Genomic DNA, 24,882 nt, shown 5'->3' with positions numbered 1-24,882 from the left:
TTTCTTATTTGCCTCACTCTGCTCTTCCTGCCCCTTCCTGGACCGCTCCCAGAGCCTCCGGAGGGACTCTCCTGCTGCCGGTCTGCAGGGCTGCCCACCCGTTCTAGGCACGGCTGTCTAACTGGGCTTCCTCTCTGTCCCTTGCTCAAAAACTTTTCAATGACTTCTGCTACACACATGACATTTGAAACGCTAAAGAGCAGCTCTTCATTTTAGGGGTCTTTAAACATAAAATTACATTTGCAACTTTATTTCCAGGTCTTTATATGCATTTTTCCCCTTACATTCAGGTTTCTACTCAGATGAACTCTAGTAGAGCAGAGATTTCTTTTGTTCTGTGCACCGCTCCATATCCCATACTTAGAACGGGGCCTGAAACAAATAATTTTTGGATGAAGGAGTGGCTCCCCCCTTCTGGAATTTTCTACTTTCTGCTTATTTAAATTCTTTATATCCTTTAGCCCGCGAAGTCTCATCCTTTTGTGAAGCCTTCGTTTAGTTTATGCTGAAGGCTTCGTTCTGCGCTAACCGAGTGGGTGCCTGGTCAGCTTTTAGTGAGTATGGAATAAGTCCGCCCCGACTGGATTTTAAGTATCTCGCACCCCTCACGCCCAGGGCCCTTACAGCGCAGGGGCTCTGTACCTGCTTATGAGTTGACTGGTTAAGGTGGCTTAAATGGGTCAGTGGTTTGGCTTCCTTTCCCTGCATGCCTTCTCAGCGGGGGGAGTATCGCCCCCTGGGCTGGGGGAGAGGTGAAAAGGATCTTAGGTATACAATGGTTTGTGGTTCTCTAAAGTTCCACATTACTTAACAGAATCGTATTATTTAACTGTGAAAGGGGGCGGGACATGACAATGAAAAAAAGTCTGAGAGAGCTCCGTGGGAGGGGATGTTGGAGAAAGCGAGACACACTGCTTGCTAGATGCTGCGGGGAGTGGGCACGGAGAAGGGAAATGGTGCTGTGAATAACGACGCGAAGAGAGCTCGGGTCTCTCTCCCCCAGCTCTGTCACAGGGGCCCCCGTCCGGCCTGGGACCTGCACCCTCGCTGGTCAGATACTCACTCTGGGGAAAGCGGGGCGGGTTGTCATTGACATCCGAGAGGGTGACGTTGACCGTCGTGGTCCCAGCTAATCCGCCCAGCTGTCCCCCCATGTCCTTGGCTTGGATGATCACTTCATAGTATTCTTTGGCTTCCCGGTCCATGTTCATGAGTGCTGTCCTGATGACGCCTGCGGGATAGAAATGACTGTTTATAAAACTAAAACCTTAAGTCTAGTTTTTAAGATTAGGTTATAGGTTTCTTTCTTGTGCACTGTCAATACCTAGAGTCGAGCTGGAAGTCATCTGTATTTTATTCAACTTGAGGTCAGAATCCCAGCTACAAAAAAGTGTGCTTAAACGAACGAGTTCCAGCGGGAAGAGCCGAGGGCCCATGTTGTCTGGCGGCATTACTGAGAGAGAACAGCAGGTGGCAGCAGTGGCTCTCCAAACTTAGCTGCTAGTGGTCCATGGCCGTGTCAGGCTGCTCTGTCTCACCAAAGAAAATTGGGACTTAGGGCCCAGAAAACAAAGCCTCGTAAGTCTGCAAATCTGTGATTGTAGACAGGTCTCCTTCGGCTTTTTCTTCAGCCCCTAGAGCCCCTGTAGTGCGAACGGCTCTGCTCTAGGCAGCTCACTCCTGGTCTGCTTGCTCTTGCCTCCCGCGTACCCGCAGGCAGGGCTGGAATTCTGATTTGCTTTCCCTTTTGTTATATATTCATTCTATTTTGTTAGGTTTTGCTTACCTCTGTGCTTCACTGAATACCCTGAGCTAGGACATGAAGACTGCTCTGTGCGTTGTTTATTTTGAACACACATGAGGGATGAACTTCCCCAGACAGTAAGTGGCAGCATCTCAGTGTGATGATACGGTTTCGTTAAGAGGAGTCGACATCAGAATCCAGTGAAATGTGTTTTGATCCTGCCAGTGATGTATGGTCATGTTTTGTCTCTTTCAACCCTTCCACTTAGAAAAGTTGGCTTCTATACACTCTAGTCAAAGGTTAAAGACTTGTTTACCGCAAGTTTACAACATGACCCTTGGCTAAACAGACATTTTGCATGCCCCAGGGAGGGAGAGAACCACAGACCGGTCCCCAGTTTACTCCCATAGTGTACACACTGCATTACAGCAACAGCATTCTCATGTGAAATATGCAGCATCTTTTTTTTTTTTTTTAAATGCCCCGTGGACACAGCAGTGACTATCTTTTCATGTATTTTTGACCTTAGCACTAAAGATGCCCCCTGGGAGCTGTCAAAATAATGTAAGGTTCCTCTGAGGATGCAGAGGACACGTCGCCCTCTTCCTGTCTGCGATCTTCCTCCTCGTGGGCACCCCTGACCCTCCTCCATTGTTAAAGTTCCTGTTTTCTACGAGTCTCTGCAGTCTTTTTTCTTTCCTCCTACTAATCTATGCTCCCTCACTTTTTACTTTTATTGCATAATTTTCTGAATGCCTGGTTCCCCTTAGGACTTCTGGGAAAAAAATTCTATCAGGTTGCTAATAGAAATGCATTTTTTTCTCTTTCAAATAAAAAGGTGACTTTGAGCATTCATCGTTGACTTTACTTCTGTGGCTGTAAGGTTTTATTTACTCAAGCTCCTTGTTAATTACTCATTGGTCCTCATTTCTCCTGTACGTATAATGGGAATAACAATACTTACATATATTCCACAAGTCCACAAGAATATGGGAGGCTCAAATATGGTACCGTATATGAAAGTGTTTTTAAAAGGGAGACAGCCTGACACAAGCGTATGATGATGATGATGTAATCATCATCCTGCCCAACTCAAAAATATTAGAAGGAATTTTTCACACATGAAACGTAACTTCTGCAGGTAAAGCTCTTAAATAAAACTGAAAACAAAACAAAATGTTAAAACCAAGCTTGTGTTGATTTGTCCTTTTCTGCCACATCGCTCCTTACCCATCCAGTTCTCTATGCCGTCCTCCTTGTTAGAGCTTCCCACTCAGCACCTGCCTTTTTTTCGGGGGGCGGGGGGAAGGGGGTTATATCTTATGAGCTGTGCTCTTTCCTCCTCATTCAAACCCGTCTGTCCAGCATCCATTCATTTGGGCCTTTTTCTCTGGTGCAGTGGAGAGAACATCAGACCACCTGGCAGGGGACATATCTACAAGTAGCAGCTTTGTTAGGTCCTGAGTCCCAGTTTCCTTATCTGTTAAGTGAACAGTGATGGCCGGATGGGTCCCCTAGTTTCGAAATCAATGATTCTGGTTCTGTAGGGAGCCCAGATTAATACATCAACCCTCTCAGGTTTTCTCAGAGTTACAAAAGACCTTAATCCCTGTGAATAAATATAACCGTAGGAATTTTGCAGGCGAATGAGAAGATTGGTTGTGTGGGCAGGCCTTCTGGCCGCTCCAGCCAGACCGTGGGCACGGTCTGCACACAGCACTGCCGTTACCCCCAGAGCAGCGCTTGTTTGCTCTCTTAATCCCCATATTTATAACAATCCTTTTTGGTTAACACAATCTCTGGAGAGCCCTTGAAAAGGAGAGTTGGGTCAATCACAGAAGCAGTTACAAATTATCAGGGAACAAAGCAAACACTCCTGACTGGACCGTTGCGTCAAATACCTGTTTTGGAGTCCACAGAAAAATAGGGCTGGCCCTGGAGAATGCTGTACACTACCCGGGCGCTGTTGCCGTAGGTTGGGTCATCAGCATCTGTGGCCGTCACCTGGATAACGGAGGTTCCTGAGGAAGAGAGATGGGGCAGACCTGTTCAAATGGAATTGCTGAAGGCTAGAGGCAGTCCTGAACGGGCAGGCCAAAAGCATTAAAAAGTGTTGGACTCCTTGCTAGGTGAGACATCTGTCACTCCTCCCATACCTCTTTAGTGGGGACGGGAGCTATTTGTTTCAGGTACTTAATAACTGGTAAGGACAACACAGCCTTTTGGCTCTTTCGTTTATATCAAAATGCATTTATCTACCTCTATCTTTTGTTTTTTTTTTTTTAAGAACTAGTACTGAATAACAATACTAAGCTTATTAATATTTTTTGCTCTGGCTGATTTCAGTGTTTATGTAGTTTTCTGCCTAAGGACGTGGTCGTCACTTTTGGTTCAGTTCTGTAATCTGTGAGTTGATCTGCACCTTCTCTCCTTTCCCGCGTTTAGACAGAAGGACCTTCCATAGAGGAATCGCTCCCCGTGAGAATCGGGGAACTCCACCTTACCCACTGGTGACATTTCTGGCACAGTGGCAATATAAGGTCCATCCAGGAACTTGGGCTCATTGTCATTGATGTCTTGGATCTTGATGATGAACTCCGACTCCGGCTCCATCGGCCTGCCTGTCCGCCTGTCCAGGGCTTGAGCCCTCAAGGTGTACTGGGCCCTTTCCTCTCGGTCGAGCCTCTGAATGGCGTGGATATCCCCAGTGGTGTCGTCGATGGTAAACACGACGCCTGCGCCTTCTCCCGAGAGGATGTATTTGATGGATCCATCCCCCCTGTCCATGTCCGAGTGGAGCTAGGAGAAAGGAAAGACCAGCATCTCAGTGTGGATATGAACAGGTGGCAGAAATGAGTTGATTTTCTGTTCGGTCCTAACATCTGACCTTTTAAACAAGGAGAGGTTTTGTTTTTTTTTTTGTTTTTTTTTTTTTTTAAGTCAAATGTTTAAAATGCCTATATTAGCTCTTTGATTGTCTCAAAGAGCTAATATAGGCTGATAAATAAAGTTTTTCCACATCGCATTCAGTATCCTGAACTTACTGCTCTAAAAAAAAAAAAAATTCCCTGAGGAGTACAGGAAACAGGAATTCTGGAAAGTATAGGTCCCCAGCGTGAGAATAGGGGCCAGTCTCATAAGAAGGAACCCGGCCTTTTCTTTTAATTAAAAAAAAAATAAAAAAGCCTAAATGTTTTAAAGAGAGTGTTGATATGAATTATGTCTTGGAGTTTCAAAACCTTTATGACAACTTTAAGTTGGCCGAAACGCTGAAGAAATGATTAATAAACATGCTTCGGCTGCTGCACAGGAAATACTAAATGACTTCCGGACTCCTGCTCTGCTTCGACCCTGTGGCCCCGGGTCTGTAAGTGTCATTCACTAGGACTACGCTGGCTTGTGTTTCAGGTGTCAGAATGGAATTTAACTGCTGGTCATTCTTCTTTGCTTCGGTCTGTCTCTCCTTTCGGTGGGACCGGTTCCTGGACTCATAACTGGATCAGTCAAGTCTATGTGTGGACGGTTCATTAGGGACATGCTTTTATCTGCTCATCCAACTGTATTTCCTCCTAAATTACTTTGTAATGATTCTTAAAAAGAGTTTAGGGGCACGATTTTTATATTAAGCCTAGAAATAAATTTCTGCATCTCTAATGTATGTAGGTGGCAAGAACCCTGGAATTTTGGGCTGTGAGTAAGTAACAGTCTGTCTCTGAAGGGAGCAACACAAAGTTAGGTACATCTCGTCAGCTACCACTAACTGTTGTTGCTGGGTTGTTAGCACTTTGCACGTGAAGCTCAGTAATGAAGCTCATGAGATGTAGTTTACCAACAGACAACCAGTGTTAGGTTTGGGCCAGAGAAGCAGACATATCAGGCCCAAACAATAGGTCATTTATAAATCGAGTGTCCTTGACAAATTAATGTTTATAATTCTCAAATTTCTCATATATAAGTGTAGAGAACAACATTAATATTTACTTTGAAGGGTGTTGGGATCATTAGAAATTAATGTATGTAAAGCACAGAGTTTCTCATAATGGGAACGTTATAAATGGCACCGATTATGATGATGATGTTACGTGCACAGAGAAAAGCGCATTAACATGCCTGGCCCTCCTCTGCTCCCATCGAACCTTCAGGAGTGTAGCAGAGATGGAAAAAATCAACCTGTTGGCTTTTTTTTTTTGCTAGGCACAGTCCAATGGCAAAAGCCGCATAAGGCTGCCTGAAGCATTGGTGGGACAGTGTTATTCTGAGGATTAAATGGCACGGACACCAAGAAGACACCTGAAAATGTATTCACAACATCCTCAGACAAGGATGGGATTGGAGGCTGTGGCCGGCTTTGAGCTGATCGCAAATTGACTGGCGGCCAAATCACACAGGCAGCGATTTTGCTGCCTAGAGGAATTCAGCTGCGTCTTATCTAGGGAAGGGAAATAAGAACAAAATTGACCAAAAAAATAGCTGTGAATTTTTTTTTTTCTCTACTTAAAGAATTCGATTTAGAATATGAAGTGCTCACATTTCCTCATTCCATATACAGCATTATTTTTTTTCCCCCGCAATCTAAATCTTCTATTTGTAAAGTTTAAAAAGCAGAGGTGCCCAGCTCTTATTGTGTAAAATAAAAAGCCATTTTATTCAGACCTGGCTGCAAAGAAATGAAAATCCATTCCATGTGGAACTGTGTTTCCAGGTGGAGGAATGGAATTGGGAGAGGGAGGGCAAAAATCTCAGGAGTTTTTAAAATTAAAGAAAAATGGATATATGTGTGCATGTGTTTATATATATATATGTATTAAAATATATGTGTAAATATAAATATAGATCCAGGTAATTTTAGGCATGCAGCGTGGGACTTTCACTTAGAGTGGAATGGTAAGTCGAGGACATGGCAGGTTATGTAGGGAGAGAAGAAAGAACAGAAGTTGACAAAGAACGAACCCAGGGCTATTTGAGATGTCCTATTTGTCGTCTAAAACGTTTCGTCCTAGGAGCCTTAACAAAGCTGAGCATACGTAGGCCAGGTTGAAGTGCGCTCCTCGCGGAGAGAGCTTAATAACTGACCGCGGGCTAAACCGTTGGCCGCTGTGGAGGCGGCTCTGGCTCCTCGGGAGCCGTCTGGCTGCCTGATGTCAACGGTCTGGGCTCGACCTCGGGTCTGTGATCTCTGTGTCTCGTCTAAGACGAACTGGAAGAATTTGAAGAACTCTCTAGACGATGAGTTCCTTGAAGTCAGAAACCATGTTGCTTTCACATGAAGTAAATGCTCAAAACATTTTCGTCAAAAGAATAGTGTAGGGTGTACAATTAGAGTTAAGGCTTTTTGTGAAATTATTTTACCTTTGTTTGAAAAGAGCTAGCATATATCTTTCTAGTAGCTTCTGAGTGTGTGTTTACAAATACATCTGTGCAAGAGAGAGGGAAGGTAAGGAGAGAATCGTGAGGGAGGGGAGGGAGGTGATACCCACAGAGAGGCTGGAGGGGCCTCTCGTGAACGGGAGGAGTACCAGCTGTGACAGGGGCCAGGGTCCACTTCTGAGAACTGCTTCCTGAGGAGTGTAATCGTCTCAGTTCAGCATCCAATCAGAGAACAAAACCATGTTATTTTGGCAGGGAGAATTTCATATGAAAAGGAAAAAAGGGAACCCCGAGGTACAGGAGGGGTAGTAGGGACACAGCTCCCTCTGGATAGAGCTGGACTCTTGGAATCTAGATGTCTGGAGGAGGCTGGGCCTGAGACCTCTGAGGAGGGAGCGCTGCCCTCTGGGGAGTCCGGGCTTAGAGCAGGTGTCCCCAGCACCTCCCCCCGCCCCCACGGAGCTGAGACTTCTCAGGAGGGGGCGCCACCCAGTGTGCTGATCTTTCTGAGGGGGTGCGATGAGGCTGGTGTTGGGAGTGTGGGAAAGGACTGTCGGCCGGGTGAAAGGAGCGGGTCTCTTCTGTCTCCTGCGTCTGGTGGTACATCCCTCTGGTACATCTACCGTCAGGACCCACTGGCAGTTGGTCGGAAAAAGAGAAATTGTGGTTTGCTGGGCCCCAGCCTGAGGGTCACGAGGCGCAGTAGGGCAAGGTGGCTCTGAGGACACTAGCTCAATAACCAGCACAATAATGCATATTTAACATTAGGAGTTACCAGCCACAGCATACACATTCGGTTGTGAGACCTGCAAAGAAGAGACAGTGACAGCTTTTCTCTAAGTCACTCGGCAAGTTGGTAGTGTAATATAAATGCTTTATATTTATCCATATTTAATTCAGCTAACACTGACCAAAGGGACGGTGAGGACCATCTAGAGTTGAGTTGGCAGCACGTAGTCGTGTGCATCATGGCGAAAATATTTTTCCGCCAAATCTAGACAGAGTAAGACAGGTAGACATCCTACGTATCATAATCCTTTAGTCTGTAATTCTTCAGCCAGAGGAATCGTGAATGATAGGAAGCACACATAGATTATGAAAAAGCTTAGTTGATTTAGGACTTCAAAAACAAGCGTGAGTTCCAGCCCTTTTGCCGTCTTTCGCGGCGCCTCGTGTAGTTCCAGGAATGCAGGGAGCGCTTGCGGGTGGTGCTCAGACGGCTTCCATGTCGCTGACCTCAGCATGACTTGGAACCGTGGATTCGTGCACAGGCACAAGCTCTCTGCATCCCTCCGTTTGCATGTGCCAATGCGGTCCCACTTGAAGTCGACACCGCCTGTCCCTGGAAAGCCCCAGTGGACTTTCTAAGGCCATACGAATTACAGCTGGTAGTTGTTGCCATACTCCTTTCTGAAATAAGCAAGCATTCAGGCAGGTTCCCTAAACAGACACCTTTCAGGCTCAAGGTGACAAGCCGACTGCCCTTGGGGTAAAGGGAATGAAAGGTGGGTGAATTCTCTTTAAAAAGAAAGTGAAGGGGTAAAGTGCCTGGGTAAGTGAATGTGTAATTATCTTTGTCACGTGGCGATCAAACACTTTCACCGGCCGTTGGTGCGCGGGCTGGATGGGATCGCTGTGGGATGGCGTGGGGTGCCCTGTGCGCGGGGTCGGGGTGATCAGGAGAGGGTGAGCACTGCTCATGAGGACTGGACGGGGTGCACAGCGAAGTGCTCCCACGGCAGGAGGCAGCCGGGCTTGGCCAGGTTCCTGGTCCCGCCCCAGCACGTGGCCTCTTCTGCGTCTCTCTCAGCGGCAAGGCCAAGGTCACGGCCGCTCGCGTGCAGGCTGCAGGCTACGTGCAGGAAAGCCGCTTCCTTCAGTGTCAGACCGCGGTGTGGATCTCCATCCGGGCTTTTCCTGTTCCTCTTGTGTAACTTCGGGCAATGAACATAACCTCGCTGAGCCAAGTTCTCTGGGCTCATTATCTAAGAGTGGTGAATTATATTTATCTCACAGCATTGTGATGGTGATTCAGTGATCTGCTCTGTGCGCATGCAGCTGCCTGTGGTGCTGTGGCAGCCCAGGAAAGTGTTAGGTGGCCTCGTCTCTCTGCGTTTGTGTCCAGTGCTGTGTTGGGAACTCGGTGCTGGGAGGTGCAGGGAAGGCTGGGAGCGGCGTCTCAGTTTTCCCCTTGGGAAGAGGGAAGAGGGCTCTAAACTGTACATGCATACAAAGCAATTACTGCATACAAACTTGTGTTCTTAAACTGATCTCAGTGGTAGCTATGTACGTCTAGGTGGAAGAAACATTTTACAAATATCGAGTAGCTAGAAGTCTTTGGAATTCTGAATAGCTGGAAGGATATGTTCCTGATGGGAGTGGCTTTTCAGCTAGGGCCCTGAGGAATTGGAAAGCGATTGAACAGAGAGGAGGCGACGGCATGTCTTGGGCAGGGCAGTAGCACGGACAGACGTCTAGGGTGGAGACAAGAGCGGTATGTGCGTCAAGGCCGGCAAGGAGAGCCAGCGCAGCTGGGATCAGGACTACATTTGAGGAATGGTAGGGGAGGGCCGGGGAAGGGAGGGGTCGTCTTCTGAAAGTCCTTGAACTGCGTGCTGGAGCTCCCATGAGCACTGGAGAGCCACCGGCTTTCTTAGGCAGAGGAGCAGCACGATGGAAGGGTGCTTCAAGAAGACGAATGTCCTGAGCCCTGGGGGCGGGACGGGATGAGCCTCTCTCCAGGGAGGCAGGCAGCGCCTGCTTAGTTAATCTAATCGTGAAGGGCAGAGGGATCACAGTGATCACGGAGCCTGGAGACGGCGAGGGGAGTCTGGGAAGCTGGCAGAGACGTTGACAGGATGTGGTGACTGACCGTGCATGAAGAAAGGACAAAAGGGAAGGGAGAAGGCAAGCGAAATGACCGATCACTGCTGCTCCTGCTACTACTAGTGTGACCCTCCCCTCTCCCCCTCCCGCTACTGCTACGGGGTGACGGGTATTAATATCTGCCTCTGGACCGGGTACGGTGCTAAGTGCTTTACGTGTGTTAGCTTATTTAGTGTCCATGCATTCATTTTTTTTTTTTTTTTTTTGAGCATCTTCTGTGTCACAGGTCCTGCGTCAGGCCTCGGGGATCAAATGGAAGCAGCGTCCTTGCCCTCATTGAGCTCGGAGTCTAGTTTGGAGCTTCAGACAATACGCATGTCAAGAAACAAGTAACTTACATGTCGTACGTTGTGTTTGGAGCTGTGAAAAAAACAATGGTGGTGAGGTTGTCTAACAGACGGGCCCGCCTCAGAGAACGGTCAGGAAAGACCCAGATCCAGAAGAGGAGGAGGAACCGTGAGAGAGGCTGGGGACGGGCATCGCAGTATGGGAACCGATGGGCAAGGCTGGGCGAGCGGTCGGAACTGGCGCGAGCCACGTCCCTGGACTAGAAGAGGGAGGGAAGGAGCGAGGGGCACGTGCCGCGGGAGCCCAGGGGGCCGGCGGGTCAGGGAGTGGCCTTGTGAGCCGTCCGGTGGACGCGGGGGTAGGAACGATTCAAGGTGTAACGGGAAGACACTGAAGGGTGCGAGCAGCGTGATGTGGTGTGACTCACATTTTAAAGATGTGCGTGGAGAACAGTTTGGAAGGACGTGTGGGTGGAAGTGAGGAAAGCGGTTTGGAGGCCGAGTGTTTGCACAGGCCAGAGGTGGCGGTGGAAGCGGAGATGAGAGGAGTGAAGGATTTGGGATGGGCTGTCACACAGGACTGACGGGCCGTGCGGGTGGAGAGAATGAGGGGCCAGAGAGAGTGAAGGACGACCACTGGTCTCTGGCTTTCGGAACTGGGTGATGGCGGTACTGACACAGAGAAGGCCGGGGGCGGCGTTGGTTTGGAAGGGAAACCCAGAATCTTTACTAAAGATACACTTCGTTTGGGAGGCCTTCGAGTCGTAAGCGTGGGTCTGTCACAGATGCAGTAGGTTTATGAGTCTGAAGCTCAAAAGAGGGGTCTGAGCTAGAAATGGAGGTTTTGGATTCCTTGGTTTAGATGTGGAGTGTAAAACCACGGGGCGGTGAATCTACCCGGAGGGCGGGCGTGGGTAGAGAAGAGGCCCAGGCGGAGCATGTGAGGCCGCCAGGGGTCTGGGCCGGTGGAGGGAGAGGGCCAGCCGGGGGCGTGGGAGGGAGGAGGGGAGACAGGGCCCCGAAGCCCGCGAAGCCGGGAGAGGGCTGTGAGTGGGGAAGGAGGGACTGGCCGGCAGTGTCCGGGCCACTGTGCGGCAGTTCTGTGCAACCTGCTTCGGTAGCGGACGCGTCCTTAGGAGCATCGCAAACTACGCTGGTGCAGCGGCGGGGGCCGAAGTCAGACGAGTGAGTGAAGGTGCGGGCGGAGCTGAAGGCGTTTACGCGGGCGGGCGGCTGCTGAGAGGTCGCAGTTCTCCCGTTGCCCCCATTGACATTCGCGGGGACAGGGGCTCCTGGGGCTCGGTGGCCTGTCCAGAGTCACTCTGGAAGCGATTGGCAGAGGGTTTTGAACTCACATGTGTTTGACTTTGAAACCTACACTCTCAAGCCTCTGTGCTAAACAAGCGTTTAAATTATCATTTGAATGAATTATTTATTTTCTAATTAGTTCCTTGTTTTCCATTTTCTCTCACTTGGTTGCTTTCATAAAATGCTCTCTGATTAACAACCAAATAATGTAAACATAGGAGAAAGCTTGGATTAAAAATGAAATGATAGATAAATCAAGGGAATTTGAGTATAAAGTTTATAAATATATTCATTGATTGTCTCCACCTATCCTAAAGCATGTGCTAGGATCTTCTGAAATGAAGAATATTTTATTCTTTTTTATTTCTGTATTAAATTTGAGCCTCAGGCAATACCTTTAGAAATACTTCGGAAAAAAAAAAAAAAGCAAAAAGCAAAAAGCCCTCCGCTTCCCCCTTTGCACACCCCAGTCTCTTTCTTCTCCATCCTGTCATTTCCAAGGGCCGCCTCTGCTTTTGGGACTTGAATGGCTATCGCAATGGCCCCAGCTTTCCCTCCCAAATCCAATTTCTCATTCCCCGCCCTGCCACCCCTCTCAGAGTGAGGAGAGAGATCTCTCCTTCTGATTGGTTATTAGACAAAGCGAAAATGAGCTTCAACTAGCTGTCAGGTAACATACCGCTAGTTAAAATTGTTCTCAAGCGTTAGGCACATGTTAGAAGAGCTTTCGTATTTAATTCATGTTCATTTCAGTGTCAATATTGAATATCGTGATAATTTATCTCGCTCTTTGGCAGTTCTTACCTTGCCGACATACAAAGGGTCAGTCCCAGTGTACTCTTCCAGAACAAAAAACTGGTTCCAAACCCAGCTCCTCTTCGTCCGCGAGTGTGACTGTGGCTTGTCTGACAGCAGTGCTTCTAATTCGCCCGGCGGTGTTGGGGTGCCCGAGAGAACGGTGGTCGCAAGGTCCATCAGTCCGCAGAAGTACAAGGACATGCCGAGGCCAAGCCAGCTCTTTGCATTGCTCATTCTACCAGAAGTCCACGTGGGATTGCCAGGTTTTCAGAAAGTGAAGTATGGGATGAAAAGCCACGGGAGCGTGAGTTTTTTCCAAGTAATAATAATAAAAAAAAATAACGCCGTTTATCGGATACTTATGCTTCCCAAATGAGATCCCGATTCAAGTCCGTCCACTGGAAGTTGACTTCCTGTCAAGTTAAAGAAAACACAGGATGAAGACGTCAAATTCTTTCCTGTGGGCTTGCAGCAAGTTTTCAAGAAATGTCAGTAAATATTCAGTTTTCTCCTCAACAAATAAAAGAATCATAACATATTATTGCTTTAGAAATGTTTGAGTAATAAAAGGTATTTTGATAAAAAGACATTTTTGTTGCAATAATCAATCCGAAACCTTTGGATATGGATTTCAGTGGGAATAAAACTAATGAATAAATTTCTTCTCACCGGTAGTGTAGCTGGAGGGTCATGCTGTATTATTGATTGGCTTGAATTAATAGTGTACTCTTTGAAATATTTAAGATCGGACAGCCTCCTAAACTCTTAAAAATGGTATTTATTTCCAAAATTTACAGCTGATAACTAATATTTTCATTAACTCAACTGCTTTTCTTGGCCCATTAAAAAGCCAAAAGCGAAATCTAACTCTTTTTCGCCACCTGCCATCATCTTGCGCCCGCCCCACGTTGTGGATCATGTTAGGGATCTCGGGCTTCATTCGGAAGTGGCCACGGATCACTCCTGACTTTAATCATTCTCCGAGCTCATGGTGGAATTTGAGTTTCACACTCTACTGCTTCGCCTCTGAAGCACTGACAGGGGCTGCTCGCGTGACCTTTCCAGGATCGGAACGGTCAGTTACTCATTACATCATTCACAAGAGGCTCTGCAGTGCTATCGGTCACCTGCTGCTGTGGGCATGCTCAGGGTGTCTGACCAACAGAACTCTTGCCCTCTGATCTGAAAGACTCCTTTGGGCACAGGGATGTTGACTTCTGCCTTTTCATCAGTCAAACTTTTTTGTTCTACGAAGTCACATTAGCTGGTGACCTCACTCCTGTGCTATGACCTCATCAACCTTTTCTTCATCTGAGTTTAATGAGGTGGCATTGCATTCAAGCCACTTTGTCCAAAAACAACCAAAATGCCTTCTGTGGGCTTAATATTTGCATTGTTAATGTGGAGAATTGCTGTCATATTCGCAGAAAACAAAAATGTATGTATTTGGGGATTTCAGCTCCATGCAACTAAATGTTTTACTTCTGCAAGTGGTTGAAATGAATGCATTGATGCTCGCTCAGTTACCACCTTCTGTGTTTTAGCTTTTTCTCAAGTACTATTAACATGAACAAAAGAATTAAAAACATGTCTTACAATCACTTCGTCAATATGCCATTTCATTTCCGTGTAAGAGGGAGATGATAGAATTCCTGTACGAGAACGGGAGGCTGTGCCCCTCACAAGTTCTAACGACAGATTGATCGTTCAGTGAAAGCAAGCCAGGTGTGCCTTATTCAGGGTGACGTGTTTGTTCATTCGAACGATGGTATGCCAGAAGACAGGTTTCTAACTATTAGTGGTCTTTTCTCTCTCGGACCGGTAGAAATATAGCTCCTGATTCCCTGATCCCCATCTAAGGGGGAAGGTGTTCTGGGAAAAAGAAACTTAACCAAGAGATGAATTAATGAAAACATTTGGTGAGAAATAGTTGTGTTTGGGATAATGTAGGTGAAAGTTCTCTGTAAATGGCTAAGGTGCGGACTGACATTTGAACAGCCACATAAGGAGAAATGACCTGGGTCATGTGTAAAAATTATGAAGCTGAGCCTGGGCACTTTTTGGACCAAAATTCTGAAAGGGCTTAATATATATATATATTATTTCACAGATCTCTACATCTGTTGTAAGTGCTGTTGGGCAGTAGATTCTGGCCCAGCCTAATTCTGCAATAACCAGACGTTGTTTTTCCACATGAGGCCGCCTAACGAAGGACTAGCTATTAAAAAACTCCATAGAATAAAGAAATTTTTTTTTTTTTTGGATTGCATTTACTGAGGATAGAACTCCATATATGCACTCTAACATAGTCCCTTTAATGTCTGTGTTTCATACGTACGCATTTTGCCTAATAATTACTTTCGATTACTTGGATTATTTTCTCTAGCTAGTTTTAGCATCTTGCTTTGGATTCGAAGTGTGCAGATGCCCTCTTTCTTGCTTCCATTGGCTAAATGTTATGGCCAGAATGAGATTCAAGGACATTTTGAGGGATTTTAAGTACTCTCCCTTATAGTCTCCCATCACTTACAAACTGGACACATACTCTTGCCAACTAAAATCTCCATCTTTACCTATAGGTGTGATCTGAGGAGCTCAAGAAAAAAAAGGCGTTCTTTGGAATCTTCGTGATGAGTGTTTTAGAGGCAGACGGGCCGCCTCAGCTTTCCTCTCTCTCCTGCCTGCTTCGGCCTCCTCTACACGAGGGCGAAGCCCTCATGTTCTTCCCTGGCCCTGAACACGTACAAAAGTGGCTTCTGGGTGGTTAGCGCTGGTGGCCCGCGTGGCCCTCTTGCGGCCCCGGTTACCAACCTGAAGAGTCAAAGCCCATAGGGCCTGTGAACTCCTTGTTAAATAACTCGATAGCTGTAGTTACCGGAAGGCACTTTATTCCTGCTTCCTCGTGGCGGAGTGCAGGAAAAATCCTCCCCGTCTAACTTTTTACTGAGTGAAGTCTGGGTTATACGTTAGTTACATTATTCTTTTCGCAATTGAAGCTGTTTTTATACATGTGAAGGGAAAAATCAGTTCTACCAGAAACACTAACCAGCTTGTAATTATTATAAATAACATGGTTCTCGTATTCATGGTTTTCCCTGTGGGATGGGAATAGGGATGAGGTGTTTGGAGGTGGGCCCATGTCTGTTGTTCTTATAAAGAAAGAGGTGAGTACGCATAAATTCGTATATATGGGCCTGCTTTGCGCGGCCACGTGTGCCACACAAAGACTACATTAGTGGAAATGACTTCTGTATTAAACGAGACTTTTAAAAGTTTCCCCCCTATCCTGCCTGAAGAAAGCAAATAGCTCAGTAATGAACACAGTAGGTAGAAATTAAAGTTGTACATAAAGTGTGCTCTCAGCTAATTGTTTATTTTGTTACTTGAATTCGTTGTGACATTTAAGATGTAGGGGGAAGGGATGGTAACTGCTTTCTTCTTGAAATGAACTGGGCGCTAATGGTCTCCCTCTGATTTCCTCCTTCATTATTCCAGTTTTCCTGAGCTTTTCACGCTCAGTGGAAGTGCTGCTCAGTAAGCCCAAATGACATCTCTGTGGAAGCAGGGAGTCCTTGCCTGTGACTCCCTACGAAGGGGTGTGGGCGTTAATTTTCTTATGTGGCCTCGTGACTGTATGGAGCTAAATATAGACCGTGGTGTCGTGGTTTTAGGCGACTAGACTTCTGAAGCTATTACTTTCACTTATAGAAAGAGCCTCAAAGATGTACCTAAAAAGCAAAAAGAAACTGCGGAGATGCTGGATATTACAGTGAGCTGTGAGAGTGGACCGTGAGGTGTGTGGCAGCTTCGAGTCAGAACACACCTCAGTGTCACTGCGTTCTCCTGCCCCAACCCAGGGTCGCTCTTGAGAAATACAAACAGACGCATTGACTCAGGGGCCCAAATTCTTTAGAGGGTAGAGCACATAGAGAACAAAACAGGTAGTGTGAGTATAAGTCAGAGTGAAAATTCGGATGATGATGATATCTTCAAATATGTATAGTTCATAGACGACAAGATTCCCGTTGTGGAATTCTTTAAAGAAAATATTTTCAGGGCTCTGTACAACTTTGAACATTCCCGAACCTGGATGTGCACATCTGCGCTATGGACCAAAGTCTACCACTGGGGTCTGCTTTGGAACGGGTGTATAGGAAGGTTTTGTATGCCGAAAGATGGGAAAGATGAGACGGTTCTATGACTTGAAGTCTTTTTCATTTTCTACAGACTTTCCATATTATGAGTAGAAGCTCCATGCCCTTTGTGGCCAACAACTCACCAGCCAACTCAAAGCCACCCATCTACAGAGGCGACTCTCAGCAGAGCCCGAAGAGGTTGTCCAGGTACTAGATTTCCTGCCTTTGGCTTGTGCGCTCTCTTCCACGCCCTCTTCGCCCCCATCACCTGACTCGTGACACTGCCCTCCATGCCCTGAGCTCACCTTTCTGAAATAGGGTCTATCCGGGAACCAGTATGAGCGTTTAATGTGGTTGTGGTCCCTTCCCCCACCCCTCAAAGACACTATGAATTAATTGATGGTGCGACTGGAATTGAGGTATTATAGTATCACCTTCTCAAATAGAAGAAAAACTAAAAATAGTTAATTTTCGTGGAGATTTCTTTGACAAGGTAGTCATCGCTCCTGCTTATTCTGGTTTTATTTATATTTCTGTGGATTCCAAGTTGCTCAAAACTGGTTTTATATAAGAGTAGAGGGGTGCGTGTGTGTGTGTGTCCATGTGTGAGTGAGAGGAGTAGAAGAAAAAAAATGGAAGAAAGCTTGAGTTATGTAATTAAGAGCTGGCTTTGAAAAACCTGATCAGCCCCATAGTAAAACCTGCTTTGTGTGTCCTGGTTATACACTGCCCCTCTAGCTGTAAATTCCCTAGCTCGGGTCACAAAAAAGGGAATTTCCACTTTAGGAATCCTTTCTCTAGAGTTCATGCCCAATTCCTCTTTGCTTCTCATTCTTATTGTAATCAATTTTTCCAGTTGAGGGTTCCCAGTCTTTCTTTTCCTATCCTGCAAGAATGGGAAATAGATTCTCACTGATCCTTTCACACACACTTAGTTTCTATTAAATGTTCTAATCCTAAAGGAGTCAGGCAGTTTTTGACCTAATTATCCTTCCTCCTGTTTTCACTTTTAATCAAGCTAATGAAACTGCAGCTCAGTCCATGGGCAATTTCTAAGACTACAGTTAGACAAGAATGATCAATTTTGATTTTCCAGAGTTATCGCACAGTCACTAATTTAAGAACTTACCTAATAATTATATGACACTTATAATTGCATTAAATTTGTGCTCATTCATTTATAAAAACAAGTGTTCTGTTCTATTTATTTATGTATCTATTTATGCATTTATTTATTTATTTATTTATTTAATGCCTACAGCACCTGGTCTTCCTAGGTGGTCTTCTATCCAAATACTAACCAGGCCTGACCCTGCTTAACATCGAGATCAGACGTGATCGGTGTTGTTCAGGGTGCAGTGGCCATAGACAAAAAACAAGTGTTTTAAATGTAATTTTTTGGCTATAGTTTTTCTTTAATAAGAACTTGCAAATAACCTCTACTCAGTGTTTTCTCTTGCAACTTTGCCTCGGTACAGAACTTTAAGAAGGCCGGGTAATTCCGTAGTGTTCTCTGGACCATAAAGATTAATCCACAGGAAGAAGAGTTTTGGCAAATGTTGCTGCCACCTAAAGTTAAGACTTAATATATTAATTTGATAAATATTTGAGTATCAGCTGTGTTTAATCAAAAATGGTTTGTGAAGCCAAACAAAACTGAGTTTCAGCTTTAGCCTCACGCCTTGTGCAAGCCTTGGCCCTTGTGTCGTCTTGAGCAAGAGACTTAAATTGTTTCAGTCTCAGTTTGTCATCTACAAACTGGAGATAATTATAGACTCTCACAGGGTGATTGTCAGAATTAAGTGAGAAAATATATATGAAACTTTTAGCACGGTGTTTGGCAGATGGTGAAAGCCTTGTGTTTGAAAAATAGTAGATGCTTAATAAATGTTAGTTCCCGTTCCCTCCTTCAAGGAGTTTACAGTTTGGTGGTGGAGATACTACCACTAGTACTAGTGGTAAAAATCGTAGTAGGAGTAGGTGTAGGCTTAGTGCCATTACTAGCTGTGTTGGAGCGGCGGCAGGGGTAACAGAAGCCATCACAGCAGAAGCAGCAGCATGGAGCGGCTGCTCAATGCCAGGCTGTGTTCAGTAATTTACATTTACTTTGTCATTTAATCTTTACAAGAGTTCCATGAAAAGGTATTTGTTTCCCATTTTACAAAAAAACGAACTAATGGTAGTAGCAGGCCGGGGGCTGGCCCCGGGCAGCTCTCGCGGGAGCCGGTTCGCACGTCTCTGCCGAACTCCTAGTTGTCGGCAGTGGCGTGAGTGTTCACACCACAGCTGTAGGACGTGTGACATAACGAGCAAGTGGATGAACTGGGATTCTTCCCGGAGTGACTGTAGCATGTGCTTTGTACGCGACCGGCTGTAACGTGCTCTCTTTGTGATAAGGGCCACAAGACCCCTCCCAACAAAAGCCAGGCCAGGTCAGGAGAGGAAGAAGTGATTTCCATCAAAGAGGAAAAGGTTTAAGGCAGCACGTGAACTAGGCTGTGAAGGATAACGAGGAGGGCATTTCGCGTGAAAGAAAATCTGCAAGTGTTTGCAGATGCCGGATGCAGAGGGCCTGTCTGGGAGAATGACATGTGTTCAGGAGAGTAACGAGAGATGATGCAGAAAACACAGGCCAAAGCCGTGAGGAGCTTTGATTATTGCTGGACTGAAGTGTTTTGAATATATTCAGTTGTTCATAGCAAGCAATCAAAGGTTTTTGAGCAAACAAACATCACCGAGCAAATCTTTGTTTAGTAGTGCTGCTGGGGAGAAGGAGAGAGGGGTAGGGGAATCAGGGAAACCCGGTGAGGAGAACTTCGCCCACGGATCCCAGGGGTGGAAAAGGGTGGTGAGATGTCTGAATTCTGGAGGAGGTAAAGTCTCCAACATTTGCAGACTGGATAAATATGAAGGAAGGCGGCTGTGGCAAAAAGCGCATCAGTGACAATGACAAGGAGACCTCTGTGCTTAGGCAACAGCGGGAAGTCGGGAGGAGGCGTTAGCTAGAGGAAAGGTAACCCATCTGGTTTGAGACTGAGGGGTAAACCATTCACCCTTCTATGCCTGGTTATTGAAAGAAGCGAACAGGAACTTTCCTTCTCGTTTTAGTCCAGAACTTCAGAGAGCTTTGGGCACCGTGAGCGCGCACACTGAATCCAGGCTCGCGGGCGCTGGCGGACCCGCGGTGACTTGGTGAAATGATCTGGAACCACACTCATCCGGGGGCAGTTTGACCTCAGATGTTGTTCCTTTTACCAAGTCCCCAGTCTCACATTGGAGTCGTGGGTATTTTATCTTTCATTCTTCTAATATGTAAGGAACATACGGAAAAACGACGCTAGATAATCTATTAAAGGAAAAAAGAAAACTCCCGATAAAATGAAACAAAATGAAAATCTCATTGCTATTTGTTATTCATTCTGTTAAAGGAAAATAAAAACTTGTCTTCTAACACATACTTTCCAAAAAAGTCTCTTTTCTGGAGAATGGCACCTAGTTTGGAATCAGCATGTCTTGGTTTAAGACTGTTTCTGCTCTGCCACTCGATGTGTGACACCGGGCATTCGCGTAACCTTTTCTGAGCCTCAGCTTTGAGGATAATAATATTTAAAGGATTATCATAGGTTATCATGACCTAATGCTACAGATTAAGTTCTGCTTAATTTTCACTTCCTATGCGTTTCCCTGTTCCTCTGTTTTCTCAAAGCACCTGTGCGTTTCCTGCCATGGCTCCTCGTTACTCAGCGCTGTGTTTACTTTTCTCTCTCTTCCCCATATTGTAAGCTCCTTGAAGACACAAATAGTGCCTTTTATCCACGTATCCCTCACACCTAGTGCAGTTATCTGTCACATGCTTGGTACTTAGGAAATAGTGAATGTACGCCAATCGATATTATTACAGTTTCTGCCTTCAAGATTTTAATTTGATTTAATTAATTTTTAAATGCTGATTTCCATATCTTTTCTTACCAGGAGCATATTAAGAGACAAGGATAATCAGACAGTGTAAAGCCAACAAAAGCCAGGAAAGCAGTGAGCCTTTCCAAATGACATCTGTGTTCTTGGGTAGTGAGCACAAGAAACCCTTACAGTCCGGAAGGGCCCTTCCCTAGACCTTGGCATCACTTCCTGTCATGTAAAGTTAAAGAATCTTCTACAGAGACGCTTGGAAACCTTGTGAGGGAATTGGGATAGGAAAAATTGCAGTGTCCTAAAATTATGTGATTTTTTAGTCATTTAATTAAAAGGATATGACTAGGAGGTCATCTCTGGTGTTTTAGCTTTTACCTCCTTAATTTGGGAGAAGGAGGCTGACATGAGATCTCTTTTCTCTCGTACTTTTCAAGGACAATCTCTACTTGTTTCTTTGACAATCCCCTCTTTCTTGAGCCTAGATTTTTTTTTTTTATTAGATCAGTCCTCACCACGTGGCTACGTTTACATTTCCTTTTAAAACGTTGTTATTCTATCTTTATATTTCAGTGATACTTTAGCTAGATATAGAAGTCCATAAGGAAAATTGCTCCACTGTCTTCTAGAACCCAGTCTTGCTATTGAGAAAGTCAGTCCACTGTAGCTAAATGATAGAGCCAATTAAGAAAAAGAAATGGGATTCCAGAGCAAGGGGATGTAACATAGGGACTGGCACCAAAAAACCCTGGGGATAAAGTTGTACACCAGGCCTGACCGCAGAAGCCTGGCTAGGGGAGGGAGGCCCCCTCCCCCGAATGAAACTGATAGTAGAACATTTGAGACATTCTTGCAGTATTTGGAAAAATTCTTGAGAGGCACAAGACAGATATGTTTAGCATTTGAAAAAAAAATTAGAGACACATGCATAGAGAAGAGGAGAAAGGAAAATATTAGAAAATTGTTAATGTAGAAAAGCAAAAATGTTCCTAGATAAAAGGAATTAAAATCTTATACACTACTTTGGTTGATAGTAACAACATGCATAATAAGGTAAATATTGACTATTCTTTTAATTAAAATTGAAATATAACTGTCGAGAGGAAGAGGGAGGGAGAGTGGGTGCTATATGTTTAAAGAGACCTAGATCCTCCGCCGTCCTGCTAGGAAGTCACCTGCTAGTACTGAGAATGGCTATTTTAAGAAATATGTGTATAAGCATATTACTTAGAAAGATATTGGCGAATACTTGCAGAAACAGCTTCTGGGATGCCTTTGGGGACTGGATTTTGGGACTGGGGCAAAGGACTGTCTTTTTCTCTCCTTCCACTGTCACCTTGTTTTGTTTTCGACCAATGCAAATATTTTACTTTTCATAAAATGAAAACTGATTAAAAATTCAAAAGAGTATTTTAAAATGAAATTATTGCAGAAGTGAATAGAAAAGAAAGCCTTCAAACAGACTTAATGAATATATATTACGTTTTTTATGACTTTTTAAAAACTTTTAAATGTTTCTGAGATCAGAATGGATTTTATAACAATCAATATTATTATTAAGTACCTATGTTATTAGCACTTATGTATTAGTGCTCCTTCCCCCACCCCACCAAAACCTGCGATCATTATATCTCTGCTGTCCTTTAATTATAGTTCCATAGGATCAAGGATCTGGAAATATTTTAGTATAGTGTTTTTCAAAACTGCTTTTCAGGCGCTGGTAGTTCTGAAGCTCTTTCCAGGTGAAATTGCTAGGCTCTGTTCCCTTCTTACTTCCCCTGTTCTTTATTACTATTTCCCCCTTTTAAGGGTGCACCTTCATCTGTACTATATATTTGGCCAGGCAGACTCCTCCAGTAAGTGTGGGTGGAAAAGGCTCTATCCCTGTCTTTCACCGTCCATCTCTGTTTTTCATTCATTGAAGAGTCAGGTGGGAAAAGTTAAACCATGCAAGGTGGTAGAACATGGAGAAAAACAAAATAAGAAAAACTAAGAGAAGATGTAGGCGAATCTTAATTTTATAATACTGCATTGCAGAAGCCTTCCTAAAGTGTTATCAAAGGTAGTGAAGGAAAATGTTGATAGAGTGAACGAAACGATTTTTAAAAATTGTTATATTTTGTGTATAAAAATTAGGTAACATGCATGAGAAATCAAAGACTCATCCTCAACATACAAAGGAATTTTTATGTTCAATGTTAGAAACTATGATCATTCCAATAGGAAATGATCAAATGACAATAAGAAATTCATAAAAGAGGAAATAAAATGACCTATAATATATACATTTTACTTTCACAATTAGCTGAACAATACAAGCCATTTCCAACCTATTAAATTGGAAAGCATTAAAAAGTCAGCTAACCAGTGTCATTGAGAATGTGGGGAACTGGACATTCTCACAGGTTTCAGATAGGAGCGTTGCTTGACAAAAGCTTTTTTGAAAGCAATTTTGCAATATGTGTCATGTCTTTAAAATGCATGTAATTCATCGTAAGGAAATAATTATGATATATACTTTATTTGAATTTAAATATATTTATACTTGTTATAAATATATTTGTTATAATATTCTTACAGCAAGAAAACTAGACTAATCAGATTTCTGACAATATATGATTTAAAAAATTATACTATACCCATGAAATCTGTCTTCGAAGGAAGGTTGAGAATTGATTTTAAAGCTATTCTCAAAACACTTTATTATCAGCTTCTTAACTCATTGTTGCCATGCACTCTTCAGTGCATGGAGAAAGAGAATGTAGCCACTCTATGGTTTTCAGAAAGCAAGAAATCTACTCTAGAATTATTTCAAATTGAACTAAAATAGTGAGCTATGTTGTGTTAGAATTAGTTGGTTCCTAGGCTGATATAGTACATTATCTATGGATTCCAATTACCTTTATAGAGGTAATTGTAGAAGACATTGTTTATAAGCCTGAGACTCAGTCTTTTCTTCCCCTTGATACCACTATCTCTTGGATCTCCCCAACCAAGCATGTGCAGCCATAGCATATGGCAAGAGCGGATTTTTAATCTATAGACCGACCGTAGCAGCAGCCTGCCTCCAATCATATCATAGCAATACAATCAAGGGGCAGAGCTTGGTTAAATGTCCTCATTTTTTCTGGACTGGTTTTATTTCCTGATGGTTCCCTAGTAGTGTTTTCTAGCTTAGTAACTGGAATCACCTTTCAGACAAGTGTATGAGATAGCCTTAATTTGGGCCCCAAATAGAGTTATCCCGCCCCCTCGAAAGTATAGTCCAATTGGCCTCTGATAGAATCATTGACTATATACTTGAGTGTGTTTTCTTCTTTGGGAAGTTCTACCATGTTAACACGGGATTTATGAAAAAAGATTCCCAAACAACTCAAGACAAATTGGTCCTAAACTAGGCCTTTCCAAGCAATGTGGAGCTATCACGGGTCCCAAAGTGGTCAGCATTCAGCGAGGGGTGAGAACTGTTCTGAATCCAGGATCGTTTCAGCCATTTCAGGCTCATCTGAGTCCAATCTAGTTTGGCATCAAGATCACCAACTAGACCGAGGTCTGGATTAAGGGGCAAAATGTTGTCTCAGGCATTGAGAAGTGGAAGATCCCATCTACCATCCTCCATCATTTGACCTTGTACTGGATCATTTTGGCACTAATTCCTGTTTTTGACTAGCTATTTCTACGAAACAAATCACCTTAAATGTAGTAGCATAAGACACCAATTGTCCATTCCCGTGGGTTGGGGATTTGGACGTGTCTAGGCTGGGTGGCTCCGGAGGGGGGTTTCCTGGGCGTTTGCAGCTAGTTGGGGGCTTGACTGGGACGGTAGGGGTCTGGTGCAGGTGGAGGCTGCCTGGGGCAGCTCTGCCTCGTCACGTGGTCTCATGTTGTACCTTGCCGTGTGATTCCCACGTGGACTAATTAATGTGGGCCTGTCAGCATGGTGGCTTTCATGAGGGCAGTTGGACTATGTACATGGTCAGGGCTCCTGTTCTCAGAATGGAAGCTTCTCTGATCTAGCCCTGGAATCCCATCACCTACACTTCTGGGCCACTCACAAGTCCACTCACACGAGCGGAAAGGAGTTAGACTCCACCACTGACTGGGGAGTGGCCAGGCACCGGAAGAGCCTGTGAGACGGGAGATACCGAAGCCATCTTTAAGAAATACACTCTGCCATACCCGGAATATCAATCAAGTCATCCAGGGCCAAGTGAGTTCAATGTGGAAGAATTTTTGTGATGTCAGAACAACAAAGGGTCAATTTCTGTCAAGGACGAAAAGGCACATTTTTGTATTTAGAAGGGGATGGGGGAAATAGTTATTCTTTGGGTTAAAAAGACATATATAGAGCTAGTTCTGTCCAAATGGCCTAATTTCCATTTATGTTGTGAAAGATGATGTATCTAAAGGAGGGAGTCCTATATGAGCTATATGTACAAAACTTTCG

At 44.6% G+C, this 24,882-nt stretch overlaps 1 protein-coding gene across 1 annotated transcript in view; it reads right to left on the bottom strand.

Annotated features, from left to right (window-relative positions):
* The window catches only part of CDH20 (cadherin 20), a 180,689-nt gene that overhangs the window by 31,246 nt on the left and 124,561 nt on the right, over positions 1 to 24,882 (bottom strand). The window contains exons 2-5 of the mRNA XM_016155720.2: positions 12,397 to 12,803; positions 4,249 to 4,543; positions 3,646 to 3,765; positions 1,064 to 1,231 (exon numbers count right to left, since the gene is read on the bottom strand). Of these exons, the coding sequence (XP_016011206.2) occupies positions 1,064 to 1,231; positions 3,646 to 3,765; positions 4,249 to 4,543; positions 12,397 to 12,624 (811 nt within the window). The 5' untranslated portion in view covers positions 12,625 to 12,803. The remainder of the gene's footprint in view (positions 1 to 1,063; positions 1,232 to 3,645; positions 3,766 to 4,248; positions 4,544 to 12,396; positions 12,804 to 24,882) is intronic.

The sequence above is a fragment of the Rousettus aegyptiacus genome, unplaced genomic scaffold, assembly GCF_014176215.1.
Source record: "Rousettus aegyptiacus isolate mRouAeg1 unplaced genomic scaffold, mRouAeg1.p scaffold_m13_p_12, whole genome shotgun sequence".
Classification (NCBI taxonomy): domain Eukaryota; kingdom Metazoa; phylum Chordata; class Mammalia; order Chiroptera; family Pteropodidae; genus Rousettus; species Rousettus aegyptiacus.
This window is presented reverse-complemented; position numbering and strand designations above follow the sequence as displayed.